General features: G+C 46.8%; 1 protein-coding gene across 1 annotated transcript; it reads left to right on the top strand.

Moving 5' to 3' along the window:
* The first annotated feature begins 12720 nt into the window (after positions 1 to 12720).
* On the top strand, positions 12721 to 16876 carry LOC142483655 (nuclear transcription factor Y subunit beta-like). The gene is made up of 5 exons (XM_075583670.1): positions 12721 to 12859; positions 13281 to 13414; positions 15449 to 15646; positions 16243 to 16321; positions 16746 to 16876. Exons 1-5 carry the CDS (start codon positions 12766 to 12768, stop codon positions 16859 to 16861), a joined length of 621 nt encoding a protein of 206 aa, XP_075439785.1. The 5' UTR covers positions 12721 to 12765; the 3' UTR covers positions 16862 to 16876.
* The last annotated feature ends 647 nt before the right edge of the window (positions 16877 to 17523 follow it).

Here is a 17523-nt window from a genome sequence, read left to right as displayed (position 1 = left end):
CTCCCCCCGTACACAGCGGAGGTCAGGACCAGCACACACCCCACCTCATACACAGCGGAGGTCAGGGCCAGCACCCCTCCCCCGCTCCGGTGCTGCTGCTTGGCCATCTGCTGTCTCCAGAGCCGGAGGTTTGGGAGCACCCTGCACCTTGGGGTGTCTCCTGCCTTCATTGCACCTCCCCCCCTCCTTTATTGACTATATAAAGTAACATTGTAATACAAACACCGTTATGAGGCAGACTATACAGCTTTTTATTTTCTGCATAAAAAAATATATATAGTATCTTGGCACAGATCTTAATCAGTTTTCTAATGGTTTTTATTAGTGGGGGTGGGATTGAACTGTGAAAGTAATTTCTACCCAGTGAATGTCAACCCCCTTTCCTCATGGCGTGCTAGGGTTAGTGGATACCAGTCCTGTAATTATGATATTCTCTATTGGGGCTTAAAAAAAAAAAAAAAAAAAAGGTTAACATGTTAGAAGCGTGTTACACCTAGTTTACCTGCCCGAAGCATGTTCACATTCAGGTGTTGTGCACACGCAGTTCTCCGAGGAATGCTCATCTTATAAATGGCATGATTTCCTCTGGTGCTTTCTATCCCTCTCCCCCCACGTCTGTGTGTGCTGAGGTTTGCCAGCCCTGCGCATATTGCTGCAGAGTTCTGAGATGACAGGGCCTGGAACCTGTCTCTGTTACAGAAGTGTTCCAGCTTCCCTATCTGCTCTATCCCATTCTTATGCTGCCTGACAGCCATACGTGCAATGTTTACGTATTACAAGGGTGCTTAAGTGCTGTCGCTGGAATCGCGACAAAACCCCAAATGGATATTTAAAACAAATTGGTAATTAAAACCATCTTCTACAGCAAACAGGACTTCTGTGTAACTTAACCATTATTTTCCCTCTTGTATGAATCCTTTTATTTATTTTTTTAACATGCTATATTTTAAGTGTACGTTTTATTTAAGCACTCGGCAAGCCTTTTATGCTCTCGAAAACAATTCTTGCCGTTTTGTAGATCTCTAATTGCCTGTCTGGCTTTTTGCCAAAATTAAAATGCCTGTCGTTACTTTTCAGAGTTTATGTTTTTTGTAGTCTGTTCAATTAACCAATTATCTCCATTACTTCAATCTGTGAAACGTTTGGACTTGAATGCTTATCTTGTGAGACCATTTTATAACAATACAGAATTTGGACATAAAAGGTTTCGTTGAATGATTCACCTATGTGAAATACTCAATATGTATTATAATCATGATTCTTTTTGACACTTTTTTCATTTTGTCAAACACCTGCCAGTATTACCCAGAGCTTAATATTCACAGGACCACAGTTTGGTAGAACTGAATTATAGGTCATTGTACATGTGCCATTAATGCCACTAGTGCTGAATTCGCCACTATAGACTGGGGAACATGGTTGTCCAAGCTCTTTTTGGTCCATAGCTTTTCAAAATGCAATAGCATTCCTGTTAGCGAAAAATTGGTTTTAATGCTCTTGTATCAGAATCTGCTGGAAAAAAAGTTATGGTAAATATATAGACAGTGGTTGACAAATCACCAAAAAATCTACTCGCCACACAAAAAAATCTACTCGCCACCTAGTACCAAACGTGTGCTGCTTGGGCCAATATTTACTCGCCCGGGGGTTAAATCCACTCGCCCGGGGCGAGCAAATGTATAGGTTTGTCGAACACTTAATATAGACACTGCAAAGCTGGCAAGAACGATCTGTTTCAGATTAATGCCACAACATCCAGAAAAATAAACTGTGTATGAAGTTTGAATGCTCCTTTGAAATATTAAACAAATGTATGAGTCTTGCACCCTCTTAAAAGACTGAAGTATGTGGTGGCGTGCAGTACTAAAAAAAAAAAAATACACAAATTCCTTGCTTGACCTACCCCTTTCTCTTTATTCAATGTAGATACTCAATTCACCATTGTTATTGACAATGCAATGTATTTTTTCCCTTAGGGGGAAATAACCTGTTTATTTTCTTGAATTAGATTTTGTTATCATTAGTCTGGACTTGAGAGTAATATTAGAATATCTATTTGAGCTGTCAGTGGCTCATACGTTTAATATCCCATTGTGTAATATTTATGTGATCAGTATGTGCCACAGTATTTGCTGTCAGATGTATTAAATATATACATAGATACATTTTCTTGATCAACAGCTGTGCTGTTACGTGACAAGTGTATGGTGGATAGAGCCCTTCTACTTTAACTTTCATGAATATATAAAGCATAAAACTGGAAGCTTTTCATGGGAGACAGCTGCTCCAACTATTTTCCCCATTTGCCACCCCCCACCCCCCTGCTTCTCCCTCTATCAACAGTGTCACAAGATAACTGTTTACTTTTATTCTCTGAGGCTGCGCTTATAGTGCCGGCGACGGCGCTATAAGTGCAGCCCAAGATGTTTGCTAGTATCGCTTTGCAGATAGTTTATAATCTGAAGCACATTACTTTGCTAGTGAATCAGTAGTGATGGACATTTTTGAATTTGATATGACAAAATGCAGAGTGCATTAGGTGAGTCCTTCCATTTTATTGAAACTCAAACATGTCCAAGTCTGAAAATTCTGAGACAGGAGGTAGATATATCTAGAAATACAAAAATGTCTGGTGCACACACAAGCATAGAAATATAAACAGCTTCCCATGGGGTACACGCTGAAGGGCCAGGATCACCAACCGGTCCTGAGGAGTATGTAGAGAAAAAGGAATCCGCAGCACTCGCCTACAGAAACTCAATATGAAATGTATTTATACCGTTCATCAAATCACATAGAAAAAATGGGCGACGTTTTGGCCCACAATGGTCCTTTGTCAAGCTCCTAGGAGCTTGACATAGGACCATTGTGGTCCAAAACGTCGCCCATTTTTTCTATGTGATTTGATGAACGGTATAAATACATTTCATATTGAATTTCTGTAGGCGAGTGCTGCTGATTAATTTTTCTATCAAACACTCACACACCTACCTTGAGCAGGTCTTTGGTGTTATCAGTTGTATTTTGAATAAGGGTTACATATTTAAAACATATGCCATGCCCTTGATATAATTACAAGCTAATATATTTGGCACAGTTTGCTACAAGAGAAACATTTCCCTGCCATGTGGTTAAGGCTGTCCCTATCCGAAATGTGACTTGGGCTGCGTCCATAGAGATGGGAGCAGTGCTGAACCGCGCTGAGGCTCGCCTGCTGAAGCCTGTGCGATTTCATGCACATGCGGGCGCGATCGGGAGGCGGGCAGTGACGTCGCTGGTCCAATTGCCCGCAATGCACCGACGTCACGGCGCCTTGACGCTGCTTCGCGCTGATTGGATGTTTTCAGCCGACAGCGCGCTGAAAAACAGCTTTGGCTGTCGGCTGAAAAATCCAACTCCTGAGCACGCCTGCGGACGCTCGCGTGAGTCCCCTCTAAAGACATTTTCAGCGCTGCTTGTCCTTCTATGGACGCTGCCTTATAGGTAATCTTTAGAAAGCATTTTTTGAGTGGGGAGACGGATGTTATTTAAAAAAATATATATATATTTATAACTGAGTTCAAAGTCCAGATGAAATACACTCTAGGTCAAGCATGTCAAACTCAAATGCTAACAAGGGCCAAATAAACAAGGTTTAAGTCTAGGTGGGCCGCAAAAAAAAAAAACCCTTAAATTTTCATAGAAACGTAGGTTTATTTCCAAAAGTAGTGTGTGTGTGTGTGTGTGTTGACCTCACTAACCGAACCAAAAAAAAAGCCAGACATGAATGAACCCATTAACCAGTGTCAGGATGCCCCCTCTTAACAATTTCCAAAGCAGCAATCCCGCCTGGGATCTTACCTGATCCGCATTCCCTCAAGGTACTATACTGGAGGGGAGGTGTTCCCTACCTGTCTTCCGATGTCTCCCGTGTGAAACTTGAGTCAGATCTGGAAGAAAGCAGAATAGGTTATTTCGGTGTAGGTATAGTGCAGTTAAGATAAAACAGAGAGAGTGGGTGAGGTTGACAGACAGAGGGTGAGAGAGAGAGAGGGTGGGAGAGAGAGAGAGAGGGTGGGAGAGAGAGAGAGAGGGTGGGAGAGAGAGAGAGAGGGTGGGAGAGAGAGAGAGAGAGGGTGGGAGAGAGAGAGAGAGAGGGTGGGAGAGAGAGAGAGGGTGGGAGAGAGAGAGAGAGGGTGGGAGAGAGAGAGAGGGTGGGAGAGAGAGAGAGAGGGTGGGAGAGAGAGAGAGAGGGTGGGAGAGAGAGAGAGGGTGGGAGAGAGAGAGAGAGGGTGGGAGAGAGAGAGAGAGGGTGTGGGAGAGAGAGAGAGAGGGTGGGAGAGAGAGAGAGAGGGTGGGAGAGAGAGAGAGAGGGTGAGAGAGAGAGGGTGGGAGAGAGAGAGAGGGTGGGAGAGAGAGAGAGAGGGTGGGAGAGACTACTTCCCCCCCATTTTCTCTCACCCTCTCCCATTGTCTCCCCCTATTCTCTCTCCCTTCCCTCCCCACCCCCATTCGCTCAATCCCCTCTATTCTCTGTCTCCCCACCCATCTCCCTTCTCCCCCCCCCCATTCGCTCAATCCCCTCTTCTCTCTCTCCCCCCTCTCTTCTCTCCCCCCTTCCCTCCCCCCCATTCTCTCTCTGTCCTGCACAAGTTTACACAGCCACTGACCTACAGACACACACAGACAGACCAACGAAGACACTGACCACACACAGACACCCACACAGTCTCTGCTGGCCTGCACAGACACACACACACAGCCACTGATACACACTCCCCCCCCCCACACACACACTCTCTCCCCCCCAAACACACACTCTCTCCCCCCCAAACACACACACTCCCCCCCACCCACACACTCCCCCCCCCACATACACACACTCCCCCCCCACATACACACACTCCCCCACCCCACACATGCACACACCCCCCCCCCACATACACACACTCCCCCCCCACATACACACACTCCCCCCCCACATACACACACTCCCCCCCACATACACACACTCCCCCCCATATACACACACTCCCCCCCACATACACACACTCCCCCCCCACATACACACACTCCCCCCCACATACACACACTCCCCCCCCACATACACACACTCCCCCCCCCACATACACACACTCCCCCCCCACATACACACACTCCCCCCCCACATACACACACTCCCCCCTCCACATACACACACTCCCCCCTCCACATACACACACTCCCCCCCCACATACACACACTCCCCCCCCCACATACACACTTCCTCCCCCCACATACACACACACACACACTCCCCCCCATACACACACACACACACACACTCCCCCCCCCATACACACAAAGTGGAGAACAGCGACGGATGGATGGGGGATGGGGGGTGGGGGGGGGGGGCGGGGGACAGAAGAAAGGCCTGCTTTATGATCCTCGCGATCGCGCACCACCACTGCCCACCTCCTCGCCCATCTTCCGCAACATGCGGACCGGGGGCAAAGGGAGCGCCGAGGGTGCAAGGGGGGGGGGCGCAGAAAGGGGGGTGAGCGGCAAGGGGGGTCAGCGCCAAAGGGGTGTCAGCGCCAAAGGGGTGTCAGCGGCAAGGGGTGTCAGCGCCAAAGGGGGGTCAGCGGCAAGGGGGGTCAGCGGCAAGGGGGGTGAGCGCCTCTACCCCGGGTCCCTGTGGCTGCCCGCCTGGCGGGGGACTTCACGCAGCAGGCAGAGGAGCGGGAAGGCAGAGACACACTAACCGTGTGCTCTGCACAAAGCGGAAGCCCCGCCCCCGGCTTCCTCTGACCTGCCTGCGACCAATCCCCTGCATCCCGGCCGGCATTCTAAGTCCCGCCTCCTTCATTCAAACCCAAGCGGCCCTTCATCCAATCACCTGGCAGCATTCACTCACACAGAGAATACTTACCAGCTGCCGCATCCTCTTCACCACCGCCGTAACCGAGACACATTGGGTGGGCCGCACAGATACTTGTTGTGGGCCGCATGCGGCCTGCGGGCCGCGAGTTTGACATGCTTGCTCTAGGTGAACCAGGCCTCTGTCTGAATCCCACCCTATCTTTGTAAATGCTCCGTCCCACTAACCACTTATCCATAATGGAACAGACTTTGGACTCCGTTATAAATATCTTTTCAGAAGTTATAGCCCGGGGAGCCTGTTTTAGCCATCATGCCGGTTGTTCTCAATTTCTTCCATGATTGGTTCAGGTATGTACGGAAATTCGTACCCATGAGACTGACGGTATCTAGGTATTATGGCCCGGTTAGCTACACTAAATTTTAATAATTTGTTGCCAGTGCCTTGGCAGAACCTAAAATTGAGGCTCTTTACCCTCCACCTCCTGATAGAGTATAGCTGGTCCCTTAGGTGTTATGACCCCTAGATTTATGTCATGCACCCTTTTACGTATGGCTTCAGCTGTGTCCTCTGGGGAAAACTGACCCTCCTCCCACCAGTGATCTACTATAAGACCATCCACTAGAAGGAACCGGCTGAGTAGCCCTGGAACTGGCTGAGTAGCCCTGGAACTATTCATACTGGCTGAGTAGCCCTGGAACATTGGGTCCCACCACTTAAGGGGTTCCCCGAGCCTAGTGTCCATCTGAGAGGACAGCTGAGATAGGGAAGGATCTAAATGACCCAGGGGAATTAACTTAAGATATCTTGCTTGCATAGGGTATCTCCCCCTCTAAATCCTCATCCTCCGGAATCAGCAGGGGAAACAGGAGCCTGGATACTGCCCTGCACAGGGATGGCCTGTGGAGTAGAGGCCGGTGATTGGGGCCTAGCAGTGTCCCGGACAAATCACTCTGAGGTGGGCTTACCCTTACCCCAAAGTGGCAGTATTGGGGTAGATGTAGTGGCCTGGGTAGGGACATGGGCAGTTGGGGCTGGTGAACAGGGCCTAACATTGTCCATGGATAGTCCATAGGGTGCGGGTTTATCATGGCCCTCCGGGAGGGGTGGTATCGTGGGTTCGACGACCCCTTCCTCTGAGTGGGGTCTTGTTGGGGGAGGGGCAGTAGCGAACTCTCCATCACTCACCCCTGAAGGTCTCAGCGGAGCGACCGCCATCTTGCGGACATCACCATGGATGGCCGGTCTAGTAGGCACTGGTCCGGCGGCGCAGATGACGTCACGTCTGCTAGCGCCGAAAGTGCATCACCCCGCGGCACACCGAACAAGGCCCTGTCTGGCTCCTCGTTCAGATAGGCCACAGCAGACTCCTGGTGGAAGCAAGACGTTGAAATCTCACCCATCCGAAGGTAGAGGACGTCCGCAGGCGGCTCCTTCACTGCTCCGGTGTGGGGCTCCTCTGGAGCTCCAGATACACCACGGCCCTCTGGGTGGATGCCTCTGGATCGGGACTCGCCTCCGACTGCAGGTAAAAGTTGGTCTTTCCTCCGCAGGTCTCGAACGGCTGGTGTCTACTGAGGAGGGAAAGGACACCTCCGGGCCGCGAATGTCTCGGGGCACCTCACATTCCCTGGCTGCCATTGGCACGGAGCATGCCTGCTCGCGCACCGCCAGGGGATGCGCAGTCAACTCACCCTCCCAGTCGGGTACAAATTGCGCTGGTTTGGCTCCTGGAACCGTGAGAGGTAGCTCGGCGGATCCCATCTCTGGCTCTGGTACACAGGGGACTCTGGTAACAGGGCACACTGGCCCACATTGTACAGGTCCGGGCAGGCCGCACATATAGTGTGAGGGCTTGGTCGTAAGCCGGAGTAGGTACCTTTTGGCACCGACCACATGGGCATCCGGGCGCGATGGTCAGGGCCCACGATATCAGTGGCAGCATAAGACTCTGCAGGGGCCGCACCGGTTGGTGTGGAGGCCCGATCAATGGGTTGGAAAGCGTTGGCGGACCCAGGGTTGGCAGGCCGCATGTATAAGGCTCTGCAGTGCTGCACCTCGCGGTGGGGCTGGTGTCGCCAGCAGGGAGCCTGCAATTTGGGCAGACACAGCAGAGGTGGTGTTGGCTGTGAATAGTGACAACCTGGTAGGTGATAGTTGGCCATCTCCAAAGCAAACATTCTTCTGAGGTAGTGGTAGCGAGGTAGCTCCTTCCTCTGGCTCATCTCTGCAGAACTGAAGTAAGGCAGGGTGTGGTTGACTCCTCCCATGACAGAGGTGGTCTCCGATTGGCTCTTGGTGTTGCCCCCTCCTCTAGGTGGAATATAGGGCAGGGGCATGGCAGATCAAGGAGTGACTGGCTCCGGCTAAGCCAGTCACAGCGATGGGCGGGATATTGGTTTGGCACCGAATAGCTTGCTCTAACTTTTGCATAAAGCTTGCATCTGGCTTTGCAAGCCCATGCGGTCCTGTTTTTCTGGCGGGAACGCCATTTTGAGAACACAGTCCATGCAGTAGACTCCATTTTGAGCACACAACACAGTCCATATAAAGAGAAGGTACATGGGGTCCCCAGCAACACCTGAAAGGGCCCGTCCCTATTTTGAGCAAGATGAAGGGAACACGCTCCCTGGACAATTTCCCACAGGGTACGACCAAACATAGCCTGTGTTTTGGTAAGGGTCTGGGTAACCCCCTTCCTAGTGTAGCCTCAGAGAGAGGTTCCCCCCTTCCTTAACTAGAAATGGGTGCCCAGGGTCCCTGGTGAAGCCCCAGGGGCCTGGCCCGACCTCTCCTGTGCTGCAATGTCCTGAAAGCCTGCCTTGTTCTGCATCTCAGCAGTGCCTCCAATTGTAGAGCTGCTTCCCCCTCCCCCTCCCCTCTGAGAGATCTTCCTATTGCTACAGGTGTCATGGTGCTAAATACCTGTGAAGGTCCAGGAGAGATGAGCTTCCGCGATGGTAAGGGGAAACAGGACAGACTTTTGGTGATCCTTCAGGTTCTCGTGGTGTCAGCGCCTCCAGTCACAGTAGGCTCCAGGGTTCCTGGAGACGTCCCCACCATGACAGTCTTCTCGCATACCCCTACCCAATAGACTGTTACGTAGGCAGGGGAATATAAAAAAAATCTTTATTGAGGCAGCCACTGCAGTTATTACAGCGCATGCAAAATTTTAGGATGGGCTTCAGGCCTTCTGGATGGTACTGGACTTCTAGCAGTCTTGAGGCCTTGTGCTCTATTCAGATCTTGGGGGGGCAATCAACCCCAAAAGGGACTGAAGGCCTGTCTCTCTCTCCCAGCCCATGAGGGGGAGAGCTGGACTGACTATAATTTGGATTGCCTCCTCCTTAGTGCAGAAGGGGAGGGGACCTGGGCTGCACCCGGATTGGGTAACTCTGAGACCACGCCTCATCTCCACTCCTGTCACTTAAGGAGGTTGGATAACTCACAGGATTGCCTGACACTGCCTATAGCTACTAGGACTTACGTGACAGGAGGCAGAAACTATAGTCTGCACCAGCCATGGCTACACAGCAAAAACAGCTCAACAGCAAAACATCCTGCTCTCCCCTTTTTTTTGTGGTTCTAGGCAATGTCGATGAGCTTGTTACTGAAAGGAGTGGTCTTGTGGTTAAGGCAGTATTTCCTGACTGGCAGTTCTTTGCAGCAGGGAGGCAAGTCCCTCTATCTACCTCATGCCAAAGTTCAGGTTGTAAGTTGTTCAGGACAAAGCCTCTTTCCATGTTTATTTTGTCGGGCACTGCTTAGACCACAGATCTGTTTTACTATACAGTAGATGTGTTCCTCTGTAAGATTTAGGCGAAATTCTTCTGAGCTGCCAAAGCATAAAAGCTCTAATAATTTGTCATGTTGCAGAAAGTGACTGAGTGAGGACCACAGTTGCCTGGTTATCAAACTGCTGATTAACATGAAACCTTTTTTTTGAATATTTGAAGGTAATTGGTACATCATGTAAAAATGGTACCAGATAATTCTTTAGTGTGGCTCTAGGTTAGACTGGTAACTCGGACTGCTGCTGACTTAACATTGGAGCAACAAAAATGCCACAAAGGGATATTGCCCGAAACTCAAGACTGGTAACTGTTTCTAGCTCACAGATTGTTTCCCCTGTTACAAATGCTCCGGCAATAGCTGCTTTAAACCACCATAACCAATATTGGTTATTTTTACAGTTCCAACACATGCAACCACGGAATGATGGGGTTGGGATTTAGCGATTTTTAAACATAATGTAAAAAATATAGACATTGAAGAGGAAGTCTGTTTCCAGTCTATGGTCCTCATTCCAAATGACGATGCAGCCATTTTCTGCCAAAGATCCTCATGGGGATTTTCGGCCCAAATGGGCACTTATGCATATATAGAATTACCCACTAAAAATTGCCCTGGTACAGCCAGCTCTCTGGTTATGAAACTCATGTCTTTAAAACGACATTTATTGCAGATTGTGACAACCTGTTATTAGAGCAATTTGAGTGTGTTCATTGCTGTCATTGTAAACATCTTTTTAAGGCCTGGCTATAGTGCCTTTAACAGTGCTGAGGCGCGCTGAGGCTCAGGGAAAGCGGTGCTTTCCCTTGCCTTGGGCTGAGTCCATCGAAGGCACGTCCGTGCTGAGCTGTGCGGACGCTCCGCGCTGAGCCCCTGCATCCTCCGTGAGGATGTCTTTAGAGGGGGCTCACGCGAGCGTCCGCAGGCGTGCTGAGGCGCTGGATTTTTCAGCCGACAGCCAAACTGTTTTTCAGAGCGCTGAAAACATCCAATCAGCGCGGAGCAGCGTCAATGTCACCGCGCCGTGACATTGAGATCGGTGCGTCGCGGGCGATTGGCCCAGCGATGTCACTGCCCCGCCTCCCTCGGTCTCCCCCCGCCTCCCGATCGCGCCCGCTGGCTCGCCTGCATGGGCATGAAATCGCGCAGATTTCAGCAGGCGAGCGTCATCGTGCCTCAGCCCTGCTACCCCCTCTATGGCCCCAGCCTTACACAGCGCGCTGTCAGGGGGCGGGCCTTACACAGCGAACCGCTCACGTGACCGGCCCTGCGCTCTGGCAAGCAGGGAAATCTCAAGACTCGGTGAGACACACGCTTCCGCAAGCGTGCGGAAGCGTGCGCGAGCCCCTGCTAAAGCCGCTCTCATTGCGGCTGCAGGGGCTCAGTGCCGAGCAGCAGCGCGGTGCCCGAGGCCTTAGGCTGCGGTCCCAGTCACTGCCACAGCGCACGGCTCGGCGTGCACTGCTATCAAGCCCCGCCGTCCGGCCAGTCCCAGTCCCTACCTTGTCACGCACCTTTCCCCAGCGGTGCGCGACAGGTTTTCAGGGAGGCAGGGGAATTTGAAATTAGCATCGGAGGCGTGGCCACGCCCCCGCCGGCAGTCCAGCCAATAAGGGCGAACCAGCCGCGGGACGTCATGGCCACGCCCCCGCAAACCCACAGCCACGCCCCCTCCCATCGCAAAGCTTCCCTCAGACCGCCTATCGCGTTGCAGCGCTGTGCACGCGCCGCCGCCCCTTCCCCCCCCCCCCCCCCCCCGCCGGGCGCGCGTGCCACAGTGAAGACTGGGGACTCAGCCTTAGGCTTCTTGGGTCTCTTCTGCAGATGAAAATCCTTGTGTGACATGTTCAGATGCATTCTACAACTGAAGGACTGTAAAGCTGAGCAAGCATGCCACATGATCTTTTGTATTTCGGTATAAACAAAACACTCCGTAAAAGACCCAACCCCCCCTGGTTAGACCTGCTCCTCTCTTGACTTCTGCTGGCAGTCTGTGAAAATGTGCGAAGTGATCATTATATTGTTAACACCGTGTGTGTACTTCTACATACATCATTTCTGCCTATTTTTCTGTGTTATTGTTTTGTTACATTGGCTTCAGCAGTTTTGCACCATTAATTATTGCTTCACTAGTGTGCAAAATAGGAAGGCTGATCTGATGTGCTACTAAGTATTTGCTCTCAGTTGGTACCGTTTGCGCTATTTGAATAAAGAAAAGCATCTATGCTTATTGCACCATATGTGTATGCTGGCAGGACACCCCTAGGAACCAGAAAGAAGTGTGTGCATAGAGGAAAGGGAAATATAATGTGCCTATAAACAGTAAGACAGGAAAATATTCTAAATATAATTATTTGAAAATGTATTTCTATGGTTCCTCATTTTTGTTTTTAGATGTGCTGTTCATCCCACGGTCAGAGTAAATTCAGTGCTGATGTTTTAAGAAGTCATTTATACTTATTGTTTCAATATGTTTTACGGTTTAATGTTTCTATAGTTACCAAATGCTTTTGCTAGTCGTGTGGGAAAATAAGTTTGGGATACGCATACATTTCACATAACTCATTGAAAAGCGAAACATAACTTTTTTTCCCTTCACTGTGTGACTTAATCTTTGTAGGGAATACAATCAGTGATGCGTTGCTGTTTTGTTTTTCATTGCATCAAACTGCTGCATTAAGGCTTTGTGTTGTCAAACAAATCATACAATTCTTAGAAGCTAAATATAGTTCCTAGAACAGTAATATCATAAAATGCAACTTACAAGAAATGATCTCCATAAATGTAACTCCCAATGGTTAATACGTTGGTAATCTGACCTCAACTTGTGGAAATTATCAGAAAGTGACCCAGTTTTTGGGTTGAAGTCGGAAGACTATGAAGAGAAATTGGAGTTGTATGAAGGGTTTGGCAGTGAATTACTTTTTTCCTTTTGAGCTGCACAAATAGAATATTACCAGTGATTGTTGAAGTTGTCAAGTAGCTTTAAACGCATCTAAATCATTCTGGTTTTACAGCGGCAGTTTTCTCATAGTTATCCCTTCAATGTCTTTTTTTGTTTTCCTGGTAAAGTAATTGAATAGAAGACCCTGGTGGTATTTTTAAGTGCATAATTATCTCTTGCTCTCTCTTAGATGGATGGTGATAGTTCTACAACAGATGCCTCTCAGTTAGGAATTTCTGGAGACTACATTGGTGGAAGCCATTATGTAATACAACCACATGATGGTAAGTAGTAACTGGATAACGTACTCCTGTTGTAGCCAGTCACACAGCGAGTCATGTATTGCAGTTTATTTTTAGATTGACTGTCTCATTAAAGCTCAGATTGTAGGTTTGTAAATAGTAAAAGTATATTTGGTTAAATACAATTTTGTTGTGTGTTTTTGATTGCATTTAGCATACACTTGCAATACCATATTGGATCTGGAAAGTATACATGTTGGAAATACTGATTTACTTTTGAAGGACCAACCTAATAGTTTTGCATACATCTGAACCTTTTTTGGATCTGTTGAGACTTGTTGCACATCAAAATCTTATATTGATAGAAAACTTTCAACTTGTTTGAAATTTAATACTGCAACAAATAGAAGATGAACCCTGTCCACACATTAAATGCATTTTATTTTATTTTTCATTGTTCCAGGGGACACAGAAGACAGCTTAAATGACCCAGATGACACAAACGGATCTAAAGAAAGTTTCAGAGAACAAGACATTTATCTTCCAATCGCCAATGTGGCAAGGATAATGAAAAATGCCATACCACAGACCGGAAAAGTAATGTCTACAGATTCCACTTATTTTTTTTTTGATTTGTTTTCTTACCTACTGCTAGGTCTGGGCTATATTTAAAAAAAAAAAAAAAAATATCCCATAATAATAATATTGTGATAACTATATTTGTCATGAGAAGTATCTGTTCAATGGGAAAATAATAATGCACTTTATTGGAGAATATCTATCTATATCACAAATAATTTTGGTAGTTATCTAGTTTAAACACTATCCTTGAGGGGGAAATTTCACGTGCAGCAGCTATTCCATTTACACTGGCAGTTCCACCTTCTTTGAAGCTGCTGCTTCTTAAATCCGCACTCCTAGGGACGCTATATATCTATCTCACGTGGTCTCCGAAGCTGAACTACATTCATTTCAGCTTTGGGAACCTGCTGCTTCTCAAGATACTTGCCTCCGTATGGGATGGGGGGGTGCCGGTATCAGCTCGGCTAGTTTAGTCTAACAATGGCGGCTTAAAAGGGCCGATAGGAAGCCGTGACATCATCTCTTGGTGCTTCTCATAGGCTCACATGACGTGGGACATTTAAACAGCAGAGCGTTACCGGTGCCCACTTCTGAGGTAAGCATCTCTGGAAGTAGGGTGTTCCCAGAGTTGACATCAAACCGGTTCAGGTCTGGGGACCCCCTGCTTCAAACCTATTTAAATAAAGGGTCTGCTGCTTTAAAGTGCATATCAGCTCCGTGCATAGGGCCCAGGGTGGTCTGTAGAACTGCCCGAATGCTCTTCCGGCACTTATTATAGTAGCCGGAACAGCGTTCTGACACGTGGGAGGATGGGCCCCTGAAAGTCGTGGACCCTGGTGCAGCAGAACCAGTGGTAGGTCCGCCTCTGCACACAGCTACATTTTGCACCTTCAGTCAATGTTTGCTTCCAGGCTGAAGAGGACATGCAAAGATTTGCTATTTCAAACGTGGATGAGATCAGCAAGCAGAAGCCAAATACCAAACAATTCCCAATGTCTCCATATCATTTCATACAAAGCACAATAGTGGTGAGAGATGGGCATATTGTGGGATTCTTCTGTGTTACAACTACCTTTGTCGTAGAGGGTTAGAAGAATGGCCTTAGAAATAAAACTTATAAACTTTGGGGGAGTTATTACTTTTAAATCAAATTTTGTTTTGAGGTTGCAGGATCTCACAAAATAATGGGTAGAATTATGATCTGGTCCTTTTTTGGTGAACTCAAATGTTATTGGAACAGTTTGTTACTGGTATGAGCTTTGTCCAAATAATATTCCTTTAGACTTGTTAGGCCTCGGATATAGAAGGCGCGCGTGCGACTGAGCACATGTCGCGCGCGCCTGTACAAGAAGTGTTCCGTGGCCTGTGAGATTCCTATGACGTGGGAGGCGGGGCCGTGACGTCACGTGAGCGGTTCGTCCTCATTTACTGAACCGCACATGTGGCCAAATAAAAAAAAAATTGTCTCGTGAAAAATTGGTTGCGCACTCTATGGCCTGCCTCATTGAGGTACAGCCTTTTGTTGTTGTGAGGAGGGGAGGGAGGAGTATGGACGCAGCCTTAAACAGTGGTTGGAAGAGCCGTCCTGTTTATAAATTTGACATGCTGAGTGGCCATGATGGCATTAAGGATCTCATGACAAGCTCTTGTAGTGCAGGTAAAAGCACTCCAATAAAGGGATTTAATGCTTCTACTATAAGTACTTCTGATGATAGAACGTAGCACAATTTGCCAAATATCTGAGAGGTTTTCCCTGTACAGTGTTCCTTTGAGAGTTTTCACATATGGGAATAATGCTGTACTTTTTGGGGCATTTACTATTTTTTGACAAAGAGCTAACATTGTGTTGGCTGTCCAGGGTGCCCCCAAAGCGATGCAACTGCTAAATAGTTTGCCCCTTGAAGGTGGCACAGCCCTGGCCTAGATGCCACTTTATTGCCGACAATGCACTGTGAAGCAATGATTTGGAGACTATTCATAAATCAAAAACAGTCACTCATTTCTTGAATCATCCGCCCCCATTCTTTACAGATTTCTTATTTTTCACAGATCGCTAAAGATGCTAAGGAGTGTGTCCAGGAATGTGTAAGTGAATTTATAAGCTTTATAACGTCCGAAGCCAGTGAGCGATGTCATCAAGAGAAGCGGAAGACTATCAACGGAGAAGACATTCTATTTGCCATGTCCACTTTAGGATTTGATAGCTATGTGGAACCCTTGAAGCTATATCTTCAGAAGTTCAGAGAGGTTAGTATTCCCGTCATGACCAAAGCATTCTGCTCTTCTTTGCCGTTCCTTTTACTTGATGGTTCCGTAGTATAATGCAATCTGTCATGCCATAAAGGCTCCCTATGAATGCAATGTTTCTAAATATTTTAACTTTGTTGTTTATACCATCAAAACAAGCAGTGAATGTTGCCTACAAGTGTTTCCCCCCCCCCCTTATTTATTTTTTCTTTTAATGGTACATTTAATTAAATCAAAATCAAAACTCATATTTGTAATCAAATCCTCTGCTTTCCATGTTTCATACAAATGTTTTGTATAGACTGCAAAAAAGTAAGGTTACTGTGGATCACATATAAAATGTAAGCTATTCTAGTAGGATGACCTGAAACGGACGGGATTTCTAAATGGCATTCTCCAAAATAATATTCACAGCAAGTATCATTCACATCAAATAAATTCACACAGTACAAGGAAAGACATTTCTCTCGGTCTTCTGACATGTATGGCCCACCTACAGATATTGTGCTATTTAAATAAAAAACAGCACTGAAAAGGCTTGAGCAGGACATTGGTGTTCCAAACTTTAATGTGTTTCTGTTTTTTTCCCATTGGAGGCAATGAAGGGTGAAAAGGGCATTGGTGGAACGGTTACAACAGATTGCCTTGGCGAGGAACTTACAGAGGAGACGTTCAGTAAGTACAAGTTAACTGTTCAGAGGAACAAAATAGCAATGTTCAAGTGTCACCATAGCGTTTGCATTCCTGGCTGGAGAGCTATCCAAAAGGATAGGGTGTGTAAATAAAAAATAAAATGCATTGCAAGGGAAATATGACATTTGAGGGGTCTGTCAAACATTGCTTGCGGCCAATTCACCGATTTTACAAAAGGTACATTCTACTTTTGGTTGGGTCACCACCCTGGATTCAGGCAGATTGCTGAAGCCATAACTGGCAAAACACATTTCTTACAAATGATGCCGGCTGAAAGAAGGCCCGGGGGTCGATTTTTACACCCGACTGTAGTCTTGCACTGTAATATATTTTTCAATTATGTTGATACAGAGATCTTTCATAACACTATATTAACTTCTGTTTTTTTTGTGTTTTGGTTTTGAAGCTAACCAATTACCAGCAGGTTTAATAACTACAGATGGACAGCAGCAAAATGTTATGGTTTATACAACATCGTATCAACAGGTATGTTTGTGTTCCAGAAGTGTTCATCTTTTCTAGTGGAGAGCGTATGGAAAATAGTAGATATACTATTAGAAAAAAGTGTGTATTAATAAAGTAAGTCATTGCAATAACTTATTTGACATAAACACAGATTTTGAAGGCAGATGAGAACCACTTGGCCCATTTCCTATCTGCTGTAAAACCTTGGACCCCATTTGTTGCATCCAAGTGCTAAATGAGTATGAACCTTTACTGCATTCAGGGTTTGCTACCAGCAGATAACATACTCCTGATAAAAAAAAAAGAAAAACAGGTTTTGTTTTTTTTGGTTCATTGAACAATTAATTAATTATAGTGGTACCTTCAACCTAGACTGTTAATGCCTTCAGTTTATTACTTCATTTACATACCCTATTCAAACTACATGGATAGGTATGTGAAGATGAAGTGTATCCTATTTCAGGATGTATTCAAACTGTATTTTAAAGGTGACTAGAACCAGGTAGAACTATGTAACCCTTCAAACTGCAGTTCCATTGTATGACCGATTAAAGTGACACTTCGCAGAATATAAAGCTGATATGTTTGGAGGTGTCACCAGGCGAATGATTGCTGGGTTCCATACTAGATATTGGCATTGTCATAAAAGCAGCATTTTATATTTTCTACAAATGTCCTGCATGTGTACAAAAAAAAAAAAAATAGTGTGTGTGTGTGTG

The sequence above is a fragment of the Ascaphus truei genome, unplaced genomic scaffold, assembly GCF_040206685.1.
Source record: "Ascaphus truei isolate aAscTru1 unplaced genomic scaffold, aAscTru1.hap1 HAP1_SCAFFOLD_3519, whole genome shotgun sequence".
Classification (NCBI taxonomy): Eukaryota; Metazoa; Chordata; class Amphibia; order Anura; family Ascaphidae; genus Ascaphus; species Ascaphus truei.
The sequence above is the reverse complement of the archived record's forward strand: the minus strand, read 5'-3'. Positions and strand labels throughout refer to the sequence as shown.